At 46.5% G+C, this 22141-nt stretch overlaps 1 protein-coding gene across 1 annotated transcript in view; it reads right to left on the bottom strand.

The window, feature by feature from the left end:
* The window catches only part of LOC309797585 (forkhead-associated domain-containing protein 1-like), a gene marked incomplete at both ends in the record, with an annotated part of 87959 nt that overhangs the window by 44801 nt on the left and 21017 nt on the right, over positions 1-22141 (bottom strand). The window contains one exon of the mRNA XM_082646078.1: positions 6866-7136. Within this exon, the coding sequence (XP_082502204.1) occupies positions 6866-7136 (271 nt within the window). The remainder of the gene's footprint in view (positions 1-6865; positions 7137-22141) is intronic.

Below are 22141 nucleotides of genomic sequence, written 5' to 3' on the forward strand. Positions count from 1 at the left end.
GTATGACCAAACCGGCTTAACTCTAGATGCTGGATCCTTCGGAGGTCCCAGTGGGGAGAAGCCCCAGGGAGAGTCGGGAGGGCTGGGGCGGTGGGAAGGCGGATATGGGGACGCAGGCACTTTAAGAATTTTCGGGCATGAGCTGTTGGCCAAAAGGCAGGGGAGTTACTTTAATATTTTAACAACCCCCAGCTGTCCTGGTGCGCTCCAATAATCACCAGTCTGCAGCAGGGGCAGTATGTGTGCACCTTAACTGTGTCTTTCAGACATTGTAAGTTGTAAATAAAAGTTAAATAACAATCATGGTTAGGTAATAACTTAATTTTTAAATTTTAATATTTAAAATTTAAATATTAAAATTATTAAAATATTAAAATTTAAATATTAAAATATTAAATATTTTAATATTTACTGAATGTTCGCTATGCACCTGGCGCTGTGCTCAGCACTTACACTCAGGATACGATTTCGTCTTCATAACAACCCAGTGAGATAGGCATTATTATTCCCATCTCCATTTTATACGTGAGAGGTATGAGGCACAGAGACGTCAAGTCATCTGCTCAAGGACACACAGCTGGTAAGTGGTAGAGTCAGGGGATGAACCTAAGTTTGTTGGATTCAGAGCCTATGCTTTTAACCACTATGCAGTCAATGTATTGAAGTGGGAAGATGTTTATGATATATTATTGAATTTTAAAAATCAGGTAGGGAATTCCTTGGCAGTCCAGTGATTAGGATTCTGTGCTTCCACTGCAGGGGGCACAGGTTCCATCCCTGGCTGGGGAACAAAGATCCTGCAAGCTGAGCAGCACGGCCAAAAAAAGAAAAAAAAAGAAGGTTACCTATGTTAGGTTCATATGATCCCATTACTGGGAATATATATATATATATATGAATCAAGATGCTATTTTAATAAGTCACTCCACATATTTTCTTTTCTCAGTAATTCTTCCCCACCTCCCATGAGCTCTTGCCATTAAGATTTGGCCTTGGAGCTGACGTTTTATTGCCTTGTGGTACAGGAAGGATGAGTATTAACTAGAACAGGGTGAGTTTTCCCCAGGCAAAATGACGTTTTGACTTTTGACAATGTCTGGAGACATTTTTGAGAACCACAGTTAGGGGGGGTGGTGGTGGTGTTGCTACTGGTATCTCTGGTGGGTAGGAGTCAGGGATGCTGCTAAACACTCTAGAGTGGACAGGACAGATCCTTCAACAAGGCGTTAGGCGACCCACCTGTCACTGTGCCAAGATTGAGAAACCCTGACCTGATCTGCAGTAAATAAATCCTTGGCTTTGGGTTTTCAAATAGAATTTTTCAAGTCTAAAGCAAGGTGACAGTCTAACAGTAAACCAATTTAATTGGAAGAGCCCAGCTTTGCTAAGAGAGGAAAGAGCTTTCTTGGAACCCTTAAAAAGAGGTGTTTTCTGTCAAGAGACAGCATGGAGGACTGGAGCACAGAGTTTTCTCTAAAGCGTGGAGTAGAGAGGCCCAGACACAAAGGAACTCCCCATGACACGGGAAGATGAAAGTCCTTTTCTGAGGATGGCGAGTGTGTCAGGGGAACGAGGGCAAACGTTTGGAAACATGAGACCTGGCTGAGAGGCTGAGGAGATAGAGCCCAGGTAGATGTGAGGGACTCTAAGTCATACGACTCATCCTTCATTTCTCCAGGGGGAATCCAAGTCCTTCAGAGAAGCCCCAAGTTCAGCATGGCACTGGAGAAACCGGTGATTACAGTGGAAAAATTTAAATGGCGGAGTGAAAAAAAGAAAAGAAACAGCCCATGTGCCATGTGTCCAAAGGACACATTAAAAAAAACCCCCAAAAACCCTGTATATATGTTCATAAGACAGAACATGATGCATACAACAAAATGAATGAATCTCAGAAATACTATGCTGAGTGAAAAAAGCCTTCCACAAAGGAACATGTACTACATGGTTCTGTGTACTTGAGATTCTAGAACAGGAATATCTAATCCATGGCGGGAAGAGAATTCAGAAGAGTGGGTGCCTCTGGGGCCTGGGGCTGGGAATTGACTGGGGAGGGACATGAGGGAACTTTCTGGGGTGATGGTAATGTTCTATATCTTGATAGGAATTTGGGTTACATAGTTGTGCACGACTGGCAAAACTCAGTGAGCACATTCAAGATCTACACCTTTCAGGGTGTGGTAGCCAGTCTCCAAGATGGCCCCACTGATTCTTGTCTCCTGGTATTCAGACCCTTGCATCATCCTCTCCAATACTGGATGGACTTTATATTAGTTAGCTGGGGCTGCCATAACAAAACACCACAGGAGGTCTTAACAAAAGAAATTCATTTTCTCACAGTTCTGGAGGCTGGAAGTCCAAGATGAAGGTGTGGGCAGGGTTAGGCCTCTCTCCTTGGCTTGCAGACGGCCACCTTCCTGCTGTGTCCTCACATGCCCTTTTCTCTGTGCACGTGCATCCCTGGCGTCTCTCTCTCTCTTCTTACAAGGACACCAGCCCTTGGATTAGGGCCCACCCAATCATCTCATTTGAACTTACTCATCTATTTCAATACACTATCTCCAAATATGGTCACATTCTGCGATATTGGGATTGAGGCCTCAGCATATGCATTTTGGGGGAATGCAATTCAGTCCGTAACAAAGCTTCTCTATGTAACCAAGGATATTGCAGAAATGACACAGTTTGATTCCTGAGGTTAGATCATAAAAGACATTGCAGCTTCTGCCTCACTCGCTAGGACCACTTGTCTGGAGGAGCTGGCAGCTTGAGGATGCTCAAGCAACGTATGGAGAGGTGCACTTAGTGAAGAACTGAGGCCTCTTACCAAAAGCCATGGGAGTGAACCATCCTAGAGGTGGGTCCTCCAGCCCCAGACAAGCCCCCAGAGGACCACAGCCCAGCCACCACCATTACTACCACCTCATGGACAAGCCTGAGCAAGAATCCCCCAGCTAAGCCATTCCCAACTTCCTGACTCAGAGAAACTAGGAGATAATAAATGTTTACTGTTGTTTTAGGCCATTACATCCTGCAGTAATTTGTTATGCAACAATAAGTAGCAAATACAGGTTTGGGCACCAGGAGTGGTGCAAGATTTAACAAAAACCCTAAAATGTGGAGTGGTTTGGGATGGAACAGTGGCCAGAAGCTGGAGGACTTTGGCCAAGAGTCTTTGAGAAAGCCTCAATAGTCTTAGTAGAAGTCCGATGGTCTTTGAGGAGGCCGTGAGGGAAGGGTTCCAGGAAAGTGAGGAAAATGTTACTGGGGTTAAGGGATCCTTGTTAGGTGGTGGCAGAAGGTTTCCTAACACGTTGCCTGTGGTCATGAGGAAGGTAGAAAATGTTTGTGATGAGGCTGAGTGGTCAAGCTAAAGAGAGTCCCAGACAGAGTCTTGGAAGGTGCTGCCTGGTTACTTCTTGCTACTTATAGTGAAATGTGAGGGGGAGAGACAGTTAAAGGAAGGGCTGTTAAATCAGGGCAATGTTCTGGGCTTGAAAATTCCCTGCCTCTCCAGGTGGCAAATGAAATGTAAGAAACAGGTTCTGGGCAAAGATCAAATCAAGGGCACTCTCAAGAAAACACAGTCCAGAGAAGAAGCTGAGGGTGTGGTTGTAAAATCCTTTGTTAAGAATACAGATCCAGGGCAGTGTCCAAGAGAACCCTTCGGTCAAAGAACTGGGCTTTTAAGAAGCTTCTGTCCTTTGTCAGTCTTTGTAGAAGCCCATGGTGGAAGGGCTTGTGACAAAAAAGTCTGTGGGCGTGGTTTTTGCCTGATAGGATGAACCCCAATAAGAAGCACTGCCAACTCAGACTGACAGAGACCCACAAAAGTCAAAGAAGCGTCTGGACCCCCAAGCTTCTACAGGCAGGAAGCAGGCTATAAAACTATGCAGCCACATCCATGGGACACCTTTCATAGGAAAGGGAGGACGACTCAGAAGGCGGAACTCACGGACCAGGGGCAGAGCCAAGAGCCCTGGAAAGTCATTTCTGGGCAAGAGTTGGACTGAAGCCCAGTCAAGGAACTGCCGATATTTTCCCAGCTGGACTTCAGAACTGCTTTGGGCCAGGGACTCCTGTGTGTTTCCTGTTTTTCTTCTTTTGGAACAAGAGGAGTGTATGTAGCAGTGATGCTATGTCTGTCCCACCAATATGTGCTGGGTGTGTGAGGGACAGACCCTTTGTTCAGAGGTCTTCAGATTTCTGGAAGTAGTGCTTGATGAGCTGAATGTAAGGTACTACACCCATGAGCCCCATCTGTACCTGGACTTGATTTAGACGAGATTCTGGAATTTGAGCCGATGCTGTTACTGGGGTGAGATTTTGGGGGGCCTCGGGAGAGAGGAGGAGGAGTGTGAATCATTGAGGACCCGAGGGCAGGCTGTGGTAGCCGGCCTCCAAGATGACTGCTGATAATCCCCGCCTCCTGGTCTTCAGGCCTGTGTGTAGTCTTCTCCCACACTGGAGGGTGACGCCCTGGGTAACCATCAGGATATTGCAGCAATGACAGAGCATGACTTCTGAGGCTTAGTCACAAGAGATGTCGCCATTTCCATCTTGTCCTCCAGGATCACTTGCTCAGGAGGAGCAGCTGCCGTGTCATGAGAACGCTCGAGCCACTCTCTGGGGAGGCCCACGTGGTGAGGAACCGGGGCCTCCTGCTGACACCCATGTGAGCAGCCGTGTTCGAAGTGGATCCTGCGGCCCAGGTCAAGCCTTCAGATGACTGCAGCCTTACGAGGGACCCTGAGCCACAGCCGTCCTGCTAAGCTGCTGCCAAATTCCTGACCCCACAGAAACCGTATAGATGATAACACATGTTTGATTTTGCTTTAGGCTACTACGTTTGGGGAGAATTCGTTATGCAATCATGATAACTAATACACATTCTGTGTTCATTTTACATGAAGGAGACAAAAAATGTTGAGTTCTAGTTAATGGTATATGTGCTAAAACATTTAGGGGGAGGACTACAGATGTGTGCTATTTATTTTGAAATGCATCCAAAAAATAAGATGGATTAATGCAGGACAAGAAGGATGGGTAGACAGAAATGTAATAAAGAGTACAGCAAAGTGTTAGCGGTAGAATTAGGAGGAGAGCTGTCTCTGTAAAATTCTTTTTGCTTTGCTGTATGTTTGAACGTTTTCACATTAAAATGCTGGGGGGGGGGGCTTCCCTGGTGGCGCAGTGTTTGAGAGTCTGCCTGCCAATGCAGGGGACACTGGTTCGAACCCTGGTCTGGGAAGATCCCACATGCCACGGAGCAGCTGGACCCGTGAGCCACAACTACTGAGCCTGCGCGGCTGGAACTTGTGCTCCGCAACAAGAGAGGCCGCGATGGTTAGAGGCCCGTGCACCACGATGAAGAGTGGCCCCTGCTCGCCGCAGCTGGAGAAAGCCCTCGCACAGAAGTGAAGACCCAACACAGCCATAAATAAAGAAATAAATAAAATTAAATTTAAAAAAAATGCTGGGGGGAAATGGCTGAGTAATTTCTTAACTTGGGTGGTTGGTACATGAGCGTTCCTTAGATGATGATGATGATGATGTAAACTGCAGAGATACCTTTCATTTGCTCCTTAGTCTGTTTATTTCAGAATAATAACTATTATTTGAATGGCTGAGGGAAGTGACTAGGTGAGTGGTCCTGAGTGAGACCAGGGAAGGGTGTGGAGGCATCGAGAGACCTGGGGACTCAGAGGGGTCTGGGGCTGGGACACAGAAAACAGAGAATGGGACCTTCACACCAGTGGCCACAGAAGAAACCTGGGAATCATGCCAGGGACTAAGTCGACCCAGCTACTCTGCCAGTAAGCCTGGCAAGGCCAAGAGGATGGTGACAGACAGGAAGTCTCCTCCCCAAATGCCATGAGGCCTTCTGGGGGGGAGGGGAGAGAAGGAAACCCTGATGGCTGTGTGTCCCCAAAGTGACCAGGCTGTGAGTGACAGTCACTGAGATAACCAGCCTTAAATTTGACTGAAAAGCGTTATTTTAGATTAGATTGAATACATAACCTCCGGAGAAGTAATTTTCTCCATAAGCCTCAGTCTCCTCTTACCTGTAAAATGGTAATAAAATATTTAAAAACCTCTTAAGGCAAGAGGGATTTCAGTTACCAATATGTCTGTACATCTGAGTCGAAGTATATAAATTTAGATTCTGATACAGATTCATATATATTCATATATATGTACAAACACACACACACACACTCACCACAGAGGTACTGATGTGTGCAGATGGACAGAGCACAGTCTTGGAGGAGTTTGTACCAAAAAGTCAACAGGGAGAATTCTGGTGATAAGGGTGACAGCTTATCTTTTACTGTTTTCTAACTTTCTGCTTATCCCAATTTTTTCACATTTGATTATGTTCTACTTCAGAACCAGAGAACATAAGCAAAAGCCAGAGAAAGACAAATATCATACCATATTGCTTATATGTGGAATCTAAAAAAAGGTACAAATGAACTTATCTACAAAACAGAGATAGAGTTACAGATGTAGAAAATAAACTTATGGTTACCGGGAATAAGAGGGGGGAGGGATAAATTGGAAGAGAGGGATTGACATACACAATACTATACATAAAAGAGATAACTAAGAAGGACCTACTGGATAGCACAGGGAACTCTCCTCAATACTCTGTAATGGTCTATATGGGAAAAGAATCTAAAAAAGAGTGGATACATGTATATGTTTAACAGATTCAGTGCGCTGCATACCTGAAACTAACACAACACTGTAAATCAACTGCACCTCAATAAAAATTTTTTAAAAAAGGGGAAAGCAGAAACTGAGACCCATCCTCCTAGCAAAAGCCCCTCCCCTAAGCCGCCAAGGAAGCACCCATGAGTACCTTGCCTGATGATGGGAACGCTGTGGGCGGCTCTGTCCACCCCGAAGGAGAACATCTTCTCGCTGGCACTCACGGGCCGCCTGTGGGAGGCTGGTGGGACCGTGGGGGGCTCGGGGGACCCCTGCGACCAGCTCCTCTGCACTGGCGCTGGCCAGATGCCCGGGTAGAAGGGGGTCTGTGTTGGTGAGGGTGACTGGTTCAGTTGCTGGGTGGCCCAAGGTGGCTGTGGCCTTGGCCAAGGTGCTGGGCCCCTCACCCATGGGAAGGAGACCTGCAGGGGCAGACAAGAGGGTCAGGGGAGGTTACGAGCAGCTGGGGTGGTCTTCACCTTTCTGTCCCGGCGACATAATTGCTGCCCTAGATTTCGGCGTGTAAGTCACTTCTCCCAAGAATCCCTCCCACACTCTCCCCAAATTTGGGATGGCGGTCCCCACCATGGGTCACCTTGCACACTATCACACCACCATTTATTGGGTGCAGCCTTCGTGCCAGGCACCCAGTCAAGAGATTCAGGGCCTCCCTGGTGGCGCAGTGGTTGAGAGTCCGCCTGCCGATGCAGGGGATACGGGTTCGTGCCCCGGTCTGGGAGGATCCCATATGCCGCGGAGCGGCTGGGCCCGTGGGCCATGGCCGCTGAGCCTGCGCATCCGGAGCCTGTGCTCCGCAACGGGAGAGGCCACAACAGTGAGAGGCCCGCGTACGGAAAAAAAAAAAAAAAAAAAAAGAGATTCACATGCATTACCTCATTTAATACCCCTGATGCTCTGTGATGAGCCCGAGGCTGAGCAAGACCTAGTGACTTTCCCAGGACCACAGATTTGGCAGTGAGCATCTGAGCTGGTACAACGCCACCTCTGAGCTCTGAGAGGCTGACAGCTTTTTGTCTACCTTGCTCAGCACCGTATCCTCAGCTCCTAGAATAAACCCTTGGCACATACACAGTAGGTCCTTAAATATTGGTTGAAAGAATGAATGAACACATCTCCGAGATTCAAGCCCAGCTCTCCAGGACACACACATCCACACTGTGTGTCTCCCTGGCACTCCCATTCCACCTGTTCCCCGAAGCCGAGAGCTCTGGGGTGGCAGGCACCCCAACTGGCTCGAAACCCAGCTGGCTCATTAGCCTGTGATCCTCAACATCTGCCACATCTGATTCTTGCCAGACGCTCCATAAATATCTATCGAGGGAACCTTTTTTCATCTGACCCGGCGGAAGATGTCTGTATCTACTTTCATTAGAGAGCACATCAAAATCCATCTACACCGGGAGAAGCAAATGCTGAGAGGTGCTGACACCTGGCTTTTTCTTGGTTAATGCTGTTGTGGCCATCCCTCCCCGAGCCTAGTGGTTAAACCGTGACATCGTGAATGCTACCATTTATTGTAATTACTCACCGATTTCTCGCGATAGCCCTGAAGGGGAGGAGCTCTCCTTATTCCTAGCTTACAAATGAGGCTTGGAGAGGTTAAGGACTTCACCAAGCTCAGGTGGTGGTGGAGAGGGTGGTGGGACTGGGGTTCTGGAAAGCTCTTTCCCTCTCTGTCTCTCTCTCCCTTCTCTGCCCCAACCCCACCCCCAGTCGCTTGGCAGAAAAAAACACACTTTTCAAGGAAGAAGCTAAGTTCAAAGGTTTGCCGCCTGTGGCGGTCACGTTTCTCTTTCTGCAGACTGCAGACACAGAATGAGAAACAGGACAGAATGCTTCCGAAATAGGAGCACTGGCAGACAGAACTTCCTATAGCTCCAGCTGGATTGTATTCAAGAGGAAGGTTCTCCACTCACTCAGGTTCCCAAACCAGTCTTTTAGCTACAGTCTTTCCCAGCCAAGTCAAGAATCTGGTGAATTCCCCTGAAGACTTTTTTGGAGTCAGGGAGAACACTGTTCGGGAAAATCAAACTCCAATTGCCTGGCGACACCTGGCCCAGCATTTATGATGACACTGGCCCCGTTGAAACCTGTTTCAGGAACGGACTTGGCAGTGTTCCAGAACTCTGTTACCTTATATGAAGATCCGAATTTCTCTCCACTGTGGGCACCTCGGTCTCCACCTAAGCTTTCTTCCTTTCTCTCCTTTCAGAAGCTGAGGTGTCCTGCTCCTGCCTTGCACTCACTTCTCCATCCATCCGATCCCTTCCCGTCCTCTCCTCTGGGGCTGTCTTGCCTCAATCATTCCTACAACCTTTCCTCATCGATTTAATAAAGATTTATCGAATGAAAGGGCTGAAGGTGGGAAGGGGGAAATTTGAATATGTTTTACCCCCGCCTGATAGAAAACAAATCGAGAGACCACGGGTAGTGTGGAGGAATTCCCTTTTGTGCTGGGATGCTCAGGTAGATGTGCCTCACTGCCCACTAACTGCCAGGGTGCTAAAGGGAGTGCTCATATCTCATGCCTCAAGTGGTTCACTGCCGTAGTGGACAGGCCGCAACCCACCTGGCTCTTCTGGAAATTCCAGGAATCTCCCTCCCAATCTGTCGGCCCATTGCTGTGGGTGGGGCTAAGCAATCAACCAATCACACTCCCTGGACATACTGATTGGTTCAGTGGTGGGACAAGTGATCCAATCAGAGCCAAGGAGACCCGAGAAGACTTGGCTGGACACCAGGATCTGGAGTGACCTGGTGGGACTTCAGAATGCAGCCAGCATGAGGGAGTGGAGCCCAGACATGGAGAGAGGGAAGCTGTTTATTTATTTTTCAGATTGTGGTAAATAACCTGCAACATAAAATTTATCATCTTAGCCATTTTAAAGCATACAGTTCAGTGGTGTTAAGTATAGTCACATTTCTGTGAGATGGATCTCCAGAACTTTTTCGTCTTGCAAAACGTAAACTCTATTAACCATTAGACAACAACTCCCCATTCCCTCCGCCACCCAGCCCGTGGTGACCAACATTCTGTCTCTATGAATTGGACTACTCTAAGTACCAAGTACCTCAAATAAGTGAAATCACATGGTACCTGTCTTTTTGTGACTGGCGTATTTCACTTAGCACAATGCCCTCAAGGTTCATCCATGTTGTAACATGTCAGAATTTCCTTCTTTTATTTTATTATTTTTGTGTGTGTGTGGTAGGCGGGCCTCTCACTGCTGTGGCCTCTCTCGTTGTGGAGCACAGGCTCCGGACGCGCAGGCTCAGCGGCCATGGCTCACGGGCCCGGCCGCTGCGCGGCATGCGGGATCCTCCCGGACTGGGGCATGAACCCGTGTCCCCTGCATCGGCAGGCGGACTCTCAACCACTGCGCCACCAGGGAAGCCCTTCCTTCATTTTTAAGGCTAAATAATATTCCACCATACAGTTTAGAGTGTATTTTTTTTATCCATTAAGCGTCATGGGCACTTGGGTGGTTTCTACCTCATGGCTATTATAACTATGCTGCTGTGAACATGGTGGGGAAAATAAGGAAGCTGGTTTTGAGCACTGGCTGGGGTGCTACCCTGAAGTGCTCCATCCCTGAGGCTGGCTAGAGCTGGTTTCTGTTGCTTGCAGCACACAGAGCCCGAACGATAGGGCCCCTAGTGGGAAGGAGCCAAAGATGTATAAACGCAGCAGAGACTCCAAGCTCTTCGGGTTTAAAAATTTAAAAATAAAGGTTTTTTTTTTTTTTTCCTCTGAAGCATGTTGGTTGAGGGTAGCTTTAGTTGGATGGTTAAAGTTGGTTTTCTCTAGTTTCCCGGCTTGCTTTATCAAAGGGAAGTTCAAGGTTTTCTCAGAAATTGCTGCTGGCAACTACAACGATACAGGCAGGGAGAAAAGCAAACATAAGAAGAAGACACATTAAAAGCTAGCTCTGGGCTGTACAGGAAGCATGGGGTCAAGGTCAGTTATCAACAAGTTTGTTTTTATTATTTATTTATTTTAGATTTAATTCTATTTATTTTTGTCTGTGTTGGGTTTTCGTTGCTATGTGCAGGCTTTCTTTAGTTGCGGCGAGCGGGGGGCTACTCTTGTTGTGGTGCGCAGGCTTCTCCTTGTGGTGGCTTCTCTTGTTTCGGAGTGTGGGCTCTAGGCGCATGGGCTGCAGTAGCTGGGGCACATGGGCTCAGCAGTTGTGGCACGTGGGCTCTAGAGCGCAGGCTCAGTAGTTGTGGCGCATGGGCTTAGTTCCTCCACGACATATGGGATCTTCCCAGACCAGGGCTCGAACCTGTGTCCCCTGCACTGGCAGGTGGATTCTTATCCACTGTGTCACCAGGGAAGTCTTCAAGTCTGTTTTTAGACACTTTAGTTTAAAAATACACGCTAATGCCTTTTCTCTTTCTTTGTGTCTGTTCTCTGACCATATGGTATGTTGCCATGGTTGGGTTTTTTGTTTTGTTTTTGATGTAGCGTATGTTATACTCCTCATTTCTTTTCCATACTACCTTTAAAATAGCAGGTTGGGGCTTCCCTGGTGGTGCAGTGGTTGAGAGTCCGCCTGCCGATGCAGGGGACACGGGTTCGTGCCCCAGTCTGGGAAGACCCCACATGCCACAGAGCAGCTAGGCCCGTGACACATGGCCGCTGAGCCTGCGCGTCCGGAGCCTGTGCTCCGCAACGGGAGAGGCCACAACAGTGAGTGGCCCGTGTACCGAAAAAAAAAAAAAAAAAGCTTGTTGTCAACCACCTGGATTAACCATGACCACATCCACGGCTGAATTTATATTAGCTTTAATAAACAAAGGTCAATGATTTACTCAAGAAATCACTATATATTTTTTTTCAAATTCTCTCCTTGTTCTATGTGTTATTTCTCCAATATCTGCTTCTAACCCTGAAAAGAGTGTAAGTTGAACGGGAGACCCTAAAAAAAATTCGAAGTAGTTTGCACATCGAGTGCCTACAGTACACATGAATTCTGCCAGGAAGCCCTGGAGCCTGCAGAGAAGGTGGAAACTTAGACCTTGCCCTTGGAGAGCTTGCTATGTGCTCTGCCATTTGTAAGTAATTGTGGACAATACAACGACTATGAGCCACTGTGTAGAGAAGCCACAGATGTGCCACAGACTGTGCTGGGCACTTAATGCATGTGGTCTCATCTGATCTCCAGAATAATCTTGCAGGAGGCATTTTACCCCTCATTGTGTGGATTAAGAAACTGAAGCTCAGAGAGGTTAAATGACTTGCCCAAGGTCTCACACCCAGGAAGCGGTGACACTATTTGACTCCAATACCTGTGCTCTTAGGACTTCTAGGTTACTCGAAGTCATGATTTATTACCTGCTTTCCATACTCACAAACGGATCTTAGACGATCGGTTAGTGAATGATAGGATATTTTCCGAGTTAAAAAAAGGAAATGAACATTAGATTGTGTGAAAAACCACAAGACATCGCATGGGCTACTTAGAAATGGGATTTTCTAGGAACACTGACAACTGTCTTATGGAAGTGTTATTCATCTGGTACATGCCACGCCCTGGAAGCAGCTCAGAGGACCCCAGCCTCCATCTGGGAAGACCTGTGGTATGTTTACTGCTGTACCAGAGGAGTGCTGGGGCCAGCTGGTACCCGCTCACGAGAACCGATTGTTAAATGTCCAGGAATTTTGCCAACTGGTTGATAAACACAGCCATTAATAAGAATTAACTTACATAAATTTACAATTAAATTATATTAGAAACAAAGGTGATACAAACTTAAAAGTCACCCCTTCCTAATTATTTTACTCTATTTTATTATTACCTATGCTCTTGAGGTTATTTCACTCTACTATATGTTTCTGTTGGAAATGTTACATAGTAATGTGTTACCACACCTCTCTTTCCTTCTCTGTATTCAGGGATGTGTGATTGGGAGTTTGAAATTGACCGTGGAGGGCGTATTACAACATAGAAATCAGGAAATGTTATAAATGAGGGCTTGATTTTTAAAAACTTTTATAAATAGGTTTAATAATGGTGGTTCATGTAGAGCTTGATTTTGTTTGTTTGTTTGTTTTGTTGATTGCCTAGACTTAAGACAGTAATGGAGAAAATGTTAACAATGCAGATTATACAAAAGCATGTTGTGTCTTAGCCATTATGTTATGAATAGAGCAAAAAAATGGGGAAACGTTCTTCCAGTATTTGAAAATTATTATCTGATGCAGCAACAAACTCACTCATGTCACTGATGAACATGTGGAGTTCTAACGTCTTTCTTTTTTCACTTGTATTATTCATAAATCCAAAATATCCAAAAATACCCACGAGTGCTCAGGTTGGGAACTCTCTCATTCGTCAACTGCAATGAGAAATTGGCTATGGATACAAGACTTCAGCTAAAGTCAATGAAAGCATTCTGTGAGACTCAGCTGGCTATATAGAATTTACAAGAAAGGGTAATGTATTTCTTGTTACATGGAAAGACTGTGATACACATTCTTTATATCAGTAAACCTTATGCTATGCATCCATGTATTTACTTTTTCCAGAGAGCTGGTCATTAAATATTTACCAGCCAATTGCTGGCTGTGCTGGCACCCAGCAGAGTGCCTGCTATGGTAGGTGTTCGCTGACTGAGCTGAACAGTTGGCAAACGGAGTGTAAATAAAAAGCACTTTGATTCTGGGGCTGGGATGGGGAAAATACATGCTATGCCTGGCGCATCTTGTAACAGCAGAGAGTAAGGAAGTGCCCAAAACGAAAAGGTGGGGAGATGCTCAAGGACACAGCAAGCAACCTGAAAGAGCTCCCAGTGGCCAAGGCTGGAAGAATTTGAGCAAAGAAATACTTAATGAGTATTGGATTATAAACTCAAACTGTAAAATCAGTATGCATGAGTCCATACTGGCCTAGATACATTAGTGAGTAAATACATAAAGGAGGGAGAAGAGATCGTCTTCCTTACAGAAGAATTTAACATACATAGATGTGGAGCTTAATTCCCACAGTCTGGAAGGGCCTGGGGGATAGGGGTGATGGTGGCGAGCAGGCACACTGACCACAGCATGGAGGAGCCATGGACCTGGAAAGACAGAATGGAGACTAGAAAACATGGCCAGTAGATCTCAGAAGCCAGGAGAGGGGGCTACTTGGTGCCAGGACAAATGGCCTTTATCTCAACAGCTACCGGGGTGTCACTGTAACTCAGAGATGGGTAATAATTCTATGTCCCCAAGAAAAGGGTAAGTTATGTACGGGGTTTCAGTGTGAGAAATCAGGATTATACATTTAGAACACAGAACCGCCAAGTTATACATTATTTTTAGGTTTTGGAACTTAAAAGAATTAAGTCCCTTTGAGCTGTTCAGAAAAGCCATTCGTTTGGGTTTTTCCCAGCTGTGTTAAAGGAGATCTGGCCCATCTAATTTTCCCATTTTCTTGTAAATCTTCAACCTTACGATTTTTCCTTTCCTTTCAAGTTCTAATCAGCTTCCTGGTCAGTCCATAAAATGTGAAATAGAATCTAATGAGAAAACAGCCGGATTTTTGCAAATAGCTTTTGCTACCCCTAGACTTGGCCTGCTTCAATTCGGTCTTGCCAGATTGAGAGATGGAATGAATGAATGAATGAATGAATGATCATCAACTAAGTTCAGAGAAGGAGCAACGTGGTTCTGGTTTGGTAACAAAGGGTGTGGTCTGCCAGAGGAAGCAGGAAGCGGCCTGGTTCCTGACCGAGTCTGGGTTCTGTCTCAGCAGGATGCTAAGGGTTCAGCCCGCGCTCCCGTCTCCACCTCCCCCGATGTCATCTGCATTGCCTGTAGACATCTGGTGACAACACAGCCTCAGGGGTCCTTGTGTGTGAGTTTTTGCTGCGGAGGCCTAGTCTGAGGCTGTCTGCTGCCCCGTGCCCTCCACTTCACTGATCTTGGGAAATCGCATTTGATATAAAACACCCAGCCTCAGGATTTCTCATCACATCAGTAGGTCCCCACGGGACCTGTAAAAGCACAAGGTAGAGGAAATCCTACGAGGTCAGGTAGATGACAAAGCTTGACCAGAAAGAGGCTTTGTTCTGAAGGGCCCCATGCTCTCTGGTCATTCACTCAGTTGCCGGCTCCTCAACCCCTGGTACAGTAAAGCCACATCCTCCTCAAGAACGGGCCCTATTCAGAGGTCCCAGAAACGTGGAAACGCCACCCTTCTTGGGGATGGACAACTAAGGCCCTGACTCTGAGCTTCTCATCACACCTGTTCACCACAGGAGAGAAATGAGCAACTCTGCTTCCTTGGAGACTGGCCTGGGACTTTTCCAATGGAAAAGTGGATTATTCGTCATTTCCCCCCCCCCCCAGATCCCTAGTGGCAAATCCCGTTCGGAAGGCTCCACTTAGGCAATAGGAATGCTTCCTAATGTCATGGACATCGTTGTTTTTGCCTCCGCCGCATCCATTTCTTCCATCTTCTGGATGGGCACCTTAATTTTTTTGCAGGGAAGACACCCTTTCCCTGACAATCCTGAGTCCATAGAACTCTGACCCTTCCACCCCAGGGGTGAGACCATAACCCAGGCCTGGCCAATCAGAGCATTCCTTGCCCCTGGCCTCAGGGATTGGTTCAGGGGAAGCCACGTGATCCAAGCCACTGTCAATGAAGATGCTGGCTCTTTCCCTGGAACTGCTACTTTGTAGGGTGCTGGGGCTGCTGCTGGCCACTTTCCTACAGGTGAGGCAAGAGTCTGTCTGAGATTGGGAAGCTAACAGGGAAGAAAGAGTCAGATTCCTGACCATGATTTGGGCGCCTGGATCCAGCTGGGCCTAAGCTGCAGCTTTTGGCCTTTTCAGTTCCATGAGCTTTTTTTTTTTTTTTTGCCTAGGCTAGTTTTAGTTGGTTTTCTGACACTTGCAAACAATCAAATTTCCTGGACAGTATGCTTACTGAGACTTTAGCATAAGCATCACTATGTACTCAGAGTGAAAGTTGTTTTAAAGGTTATGACATGCTCAAATAAAACCCACCAGACTGTCATCATGCACCAAATTTACATTTTAACTTATAAAAGTAAAGCAGCATCTCCAGAGAAGAATGATTTAAGACCAAGGAACCAATCATAAGACAAGTAGTAAAACGCTGCTTAGAGAAATTTTGATAGATAAATAGTTCTCTAGCTACAGCAGGCTTCAGACTACAAATCCCAAATTTCTGCTTCAAAAGGGACTCAGGGAAGACATTCCATAGTTTCATTTATTTCGTTTTTTGGCCTCGCCGTGCACTTGTGGGATCTTAGTTACGTGACCAGGAATTGAACCCAGGCCCTCAGCAGTGAGAGCACTGAGTCCTAACCACTGGACCACCAGGGAATTCCCAACAGTCCACAGTTTTAAAAGAAAACTTTCCAGTTGAAGAAACAGGTAAAATTTATAATATGCATCTGTTGTATATATAATATGTTAATGTCTAGTACATTTATCAGATCCATGTCAATGTAATTATATTATTACTATATTTGCAAATGCATATATATGTGTATGTATATTTAGAACCACATATTTCCAGCTCTTTTTTAAAGAGGTATTGAAAAGACTGTTCAAAGTTTATTTTTCCAGCTTGTCTGTTTTTTCTTATTCCTCAGTAAACTTAAGCAATTAACCAGCACATTTCCTGGCACACAGTAAGGCTCAATCTGAGTGAGTTCTTTCTCCCCAGCTCCCCCGTCTATTTTAAGTTCTTCTTTCAGAAACCAAGTCAAATGAAAGAGGCAGTACTGCATAGTGTTCCAAGCAGAGGCTGGTAAACGTTTTCTGTAGAGCCAGACAGTAAGCATTTCCAGCCCTGTGGGCCATAGGATCTGCACTGCTTACTCTGCCCTTGTAGCCGACAACACAGGCAATACTGAAATGAATGGGATGGCTGTGTTCCCAGGAAACTTTACAAAGACAGGTGATGGCCCACACTTGACCCTGGGCCATAACGTGCCGACCTCGGGTTAAGACCTTGGGATCCGGCGTCACACAGACTCTGGTCCGGCTCCCGGCTCTGCTCCTTCTCTGGGACCCTGACGAGTGTGTCATTTCTGTGCCTTGTCTGTAAGACACAGGGATACTAACAGCCATTTCTTAGTCTGTGAGAAGTGCGTGAGATAGTGCACATGAAATGCTGGGAACACTTCCTGGTCCATAATAAATGAGCATAAAACATTAGCCATCAGGTGTGATCACCATCGTCAAAAAAGAAGAAGAAAGGGGGCAACTGAATTCGTCCAGGAACGGCAGCAATATCCCTGGTAAACAGTTAGTGGGTGGACTTCCCTGGGCGCACAGTGGTTAAGAATCCACCTGCCAATGCAGGGGACAGGGATTCGAGCCCTGGTCCAGGAACATCCCACATGCCGCTGAGCAACTAAGCCCATGGGCCACAACTACTGAGCCTGTGCTCTAGAGCCCACGAGCCACAACTACTGAGCCCGCGTGCCACAACTACTGAAGCCCACGCACCTAGAGCCCATGCTCCGCAACAAGAGAAGCCACCGCAATGAGAAACCCACGCACTGCAACGAAGGTTAGCCCCCGCTCGCCGCAACTAAAGAAAGCCCGCGCGCATCAACGAAGACCCAACGCAGCCAAAAATAAATAAATAAAATAAATAAAATAATTAAAGAAAAAAAGTTAGTGGAGCCAGGGACTTCCCTGGCCGTCCAGTGGTTAAGACTCCATGCTTCCAATGCAGGGGGTGCAGGTTTGATCCCCGGTTAAGGAACTAAGATCCTGCATTGGTGCAGCCAAAAAATAAGTTAGTGGAGCCAAACAAGCAAGGAAGCCAGATAACTGAAAATGCATTTTCTTCTATTATCAGTGGCTTTCGTTTTTACCCACATAATGAATCATCCCCTGTCAGCGTGTGAAATTGCAGGTTGGACTGGGAATTGCAAGACCTTCCTTAACCGCTGGGCAGTGAAGGACCTGCCTGGGCTCTCACGGCCCCACGATGCTTCGTGCTATTAGGAAAAGGTTCCAAGGGACTCAGGAGAGCCGGCTTTTAATCCTGTCTCTGGATCTATATGACTGATGCCTAACCTTGGGGAAGTCACTGAAACTCTCTGAGCCTCAGTTTATGCCATGATAGGGGTGGTCCCAGGTACCTCTATAAAAACAACTGAAGGGGGAAAGGGGACCTGGGATTAATGAGTAGCTCCTTGGCAGAAATTGGAAATTGAAGCTCAGAAAGGTAAAGTCAGTTGCAGCTGGCATTTCAACTTGGGTCCATCCAACTCTAAAGCCCTTGCTTTCTCGATTGTGTTCTGCAGAGCTTCCCCATTAAAGCAGCAAGGAATATTGGCCGACAGAGGGCGCTCTTCTCGCAAGACAGGACGTCATGACATTGCAGGGACAGAAGACAGTATCCAGGAGCCACGGGGGAGAGTCTGGCTGGACTGGGAACAGGGCAGAGCAGGCTACAGGGAAGGCCAGACACAGGCAGTCATGGGGATGGGGGCTGCCGCCAAGGAGCTGTCAACCCCCTCATGGAACAACTCGGCACGTCATTTGTGGCGCCTGGCTTCCTTTTTCATTCTGGCCATTTCCATCCGTTTTGCCGTATTTCAGAACAGAGAAAGACATGATGGATACATACGGGTGACGTGGGTTTCCTTACTCAGCTGCCTTGTAAGAACGGCGCCACTGTGACTAGCACAGCTTGTTTCCACACCTCCTTTCCCAGAGCTCAGAAAGCACGAGTAAAGGCAACAACAAACAAAACCCACAACACGGCAGCACACCTGACTCTGGGACTTCAATTTCCCACGCCTGGTGCCAAGACTCTATGGGATTAATTAACGGTTGCTTCAGGGCATTGCAGGTGGCCCTGCGGGTTATGTCCTGCACAGCTTCAGTGGGCGCCATCCACATGGACTACGTTGTGAATGGTGACCCTGGAGTTGTGCAATATGGCAGCCCTAGGTAATACTTTGATGAGAGAGGTATAATTTACAAAGTATGGTCCTGGGGGCTTCCCTGGTGGCGCAGTGGTTGAGAGTCCACCTGCCGATGCAGGGGACACGGGTTTGTGCCCCGGTCCGGGAAGATCCCACATGCCGCGGAGCGGCTGGGCCTGTGAGCCATGGCCGCTGAGACTGCACGTCCGGAGCCTGTGCTCTGCAACGGGAGAGGCCACAACAGTGAGAGGCCCGCGACTGCAAAAAAAAAAAAAAAAAAAAGGATGGTCCTGGGCACAACCTGGCTGCCAATGCACTTTGTCAAACAAGAGTTTTTCTTTATATTTTTCCATCTTGTATGTTATTCTATGGGTAATTTATCTGCAAATATATTTATCTGCAAGCGGGGGCAGGTCTTGGGAGGCTCCCCTGTCCAAAAGGACACTTACAGCATCTTGGCTGCTCCATGCTGGTTTGCTTGACTCTAAAGCTGAGGGTTATCATGTGCTTATTAGGTGCCAGACGCTGGACTAAGCAATTTACGCACTTTGCCCACTTAATACCACAGTCACTCAAGGTGGTAGGAACTATTGTTACAGGAGTGGGGACCGAGGCCCTGAGAGGTAGATGATTTGTGCACGTCCAGTATAAAAGCCGGTCAAGAGCAGGGCTGGGACGGCGCTGGAGTCAGCCTGACCTCAGGGCACGTGCTCTAACCACTGTGACATCTGCAAACACATCTGGATTCCTAACCGCCCCGCACCTCACCCGCCTCCCCCAGTAAAATGCTGTCACAGCCTCCTCTATTGGTTAGGGTCACCACAAAACCTGAACTAAATGCTTTCATTTGGGAACTCTTTGTCGGGAGAAGAACAGTTCTCATCATACTTAATCTGTATGATATCAGGGCAGTCCTCCGTGGAAACTCCATCCAAGGAGGAAACACAGCGCCCTCACCAGGGACCCCAAAATCAATTGGAAACAAGAATATGCCGGAAGCAAGACGGCCACGAATTTTTTAGAAAAACTGGGCTTCAAAATATTTGATGACAGATGCTCTTCAATACCTCTCCCTTTTCCCCCTCTTCCTTTCTCTTCTTTTAAATAGCCAGCAGGTTGGGGTCATCAGGAAGTGGAATTTGTAGGAATGTGTCAGTCAGTCCACAGGCCGCCCTCACACGGACGCTGCAAAGGACCCCTCCATGAATATGAGCGTCATGGATGGAAGCTTCTCAAGCTGGGGGCGCCCTGGCAGAGAGCACTTTTGAGAAGATGGGGCTGTGGAGAGTCCTGCAAAGTGCCCTGGGCACAGGCCAGGGGAACACTTGTGCAGCTGCCTGCAGTCAACCGAGGAATGAAGCAAGGTGCAAGTGCGTGTAGGAATAAGAATTGAAAAAATCCGTGCATATTCGAGTGACCGTGAGAGTATGCTTTCCTCGGTGTGAAAACCAGTCAAGGCTACTGCTCCAGCTAGCATCAGACTAAATGGTTTTCTCCCCTCCTTTTTCCACAAGTGGGGATAGTGTTTAATTTGCACTGACAAGCTGTGTGGCCCTGGGGAGATTACTTAACCTCTCTGAGTTTCGGATTCCTTGTCTGTAAAATGGGGATCACGGGAGAACCCATCTCATAGGTTGCTATGAGCGTGAAATAAGGGAGAGCAGGTGAATTGCTTAGCACAGTGCTGTTCACGTCAGTGATTCCTCCTGCTGCTCTCCTGGTTTCTCTTCTTACAAAGCATCTTCTTCCGTCTTATCTACTCAAGGTTAGAGGTCGTCATCACTTTTTCCCACAATTATATAAGAAGCACCTTGTAAAATAAAGTCCCCATTCCATAGTTGTACACCCGTGTTCATAACAAACTTACTCAAAATGGCCAAAAGGTGGAAGCAACCCAAGTGGCCATGGATGGATGAGGAACCTAGAATAGTCCAATTCACAGACACAGAAAGCATGGTGGGAGGGGAGGAAGGAAGCAGGGGGTTTGATGTGTTGGGCTTAGAGTTTCAGTTTGGGAAGATGAACAAAGTTCTGAAGATGGATGGGGGTGATGGCTGCACAACAGTGTGAATAGATTTAATGCCACTGTGAACTGTACACTGAAACATGGTTAAGATGGTAAATTTTATGTGTATTTTACCATAATTTTGAAAATTAAAAGTTAAAAACAAACCCCAAAATGAAATACCTCCAAGGTTTCTCTGAGGTTTGGGGTGATAGAAATGGAGGAAAATGTTCTGAGAGCAGGTTGTGGTGATGGCTGCACAACTCCATCAATATATTCAAATTGATTGAATTGGACACTTCAAATGGGTGAAGTTTCTGTTATGTAAATTGTACTTCAGTGAAGCTGTTAAGAGCAAGCAAGCAAACAAACACATGCTGTGATCCGGAGGAAACTTTGGAGGATGAAGGAGCTGTTCACTGTCTTGATTGTGGCTATGGTTTCACAGGTGTACCCATATGTCAAAGCCCATCCACTTACAGACTTTAAACATGTGACGTTTATGGCATGTCAATTATATCTCAAGAAAGCTGTGTTTTAAAAAGGCAGAACAGTATTCCATATATAAACGAACTCCTTATAATATATTAAACTCCTTATAATATATTAAACAATATAATATATTAAACAATGCCCCCTTTGGATGGAAATAGTTTTCAAATTTTATGCCCCTATAAATAATATTTCAGTAAATATCTTTGTAGGAAAAAAGAAGAAAAAAATGCAGATATTGTTTGCTGCTCCCCCTCTTCTTCTCCCCACGGGCAAGCCACAGAGTCAGAATTTCCCAGGGAGGGGGTCTGGGAACCTGTAATTTTACTGAACATTCCTGAAAAATTCTTGGAATCAGACATGTTGGGGCACATTGAATCAAACTTCATGAACTTGGATTTTCAGGCTTGGGAGTGTGAAATCCCCTTTTCTTTGATCCCTAAAAAATTCTGTAAGTGTTCCATACAAATGATTCTAAATTCCCAGGCCCTACTCCCAGGGAGGATGTGTATGGTTGCCAGATTTCGCATAAATAAAGAAATGAATAAATCAATATATAATAAACTATAGGGTGTCCGTTAAATCTGAATTTCAGATAAACACCAAATAATTTTTTTAGCATAAGTGGTTCCTTGCAATAGTTGGGCCACACCTGTACATAACAATTATTTGTTGCTTCTCTGAAATTCAGATTTCACTGGGTGTCCTGTATTTCATCTGGGAATCCTAAGTATGAGTCCTCAGGCCTGGGGTGAAGCCCAGATCTGCACTGTTGGTCTGCTCCCCACGTGCTTCTCACGAGGAGGATCCTTAGAACTCATGTTGAGAACCCCTGATCAGGTCAACACCTTCTGGGTCAGGAGCCCCTCCTCAGGGCGGCCAGTGGATCCCAGTGCATCCCACAAGTGAGCACACTTTAATGTTGGTCCAAGGAGGAAAAGGGGGCTGAGAAGCAGCAGGAGAAAACTGCCCCAGATTTTCAAAGCCAAACGTGGT

The sequence above is a fragment of the Mesoplodon mirus genome, assembly GCF_964341445.2.
Source record: "Mesoplodon mirus genome assembly, contig: HAP1_SCAFFOLD_759, whole genome shotgun sequence".
Lineage (NCBI taxonomy): Eukaryota > Metazoa > Chordata > Mammalia > Artiodactyla > Ziphiidae > Mesoplodon > Mesoplodon mirus.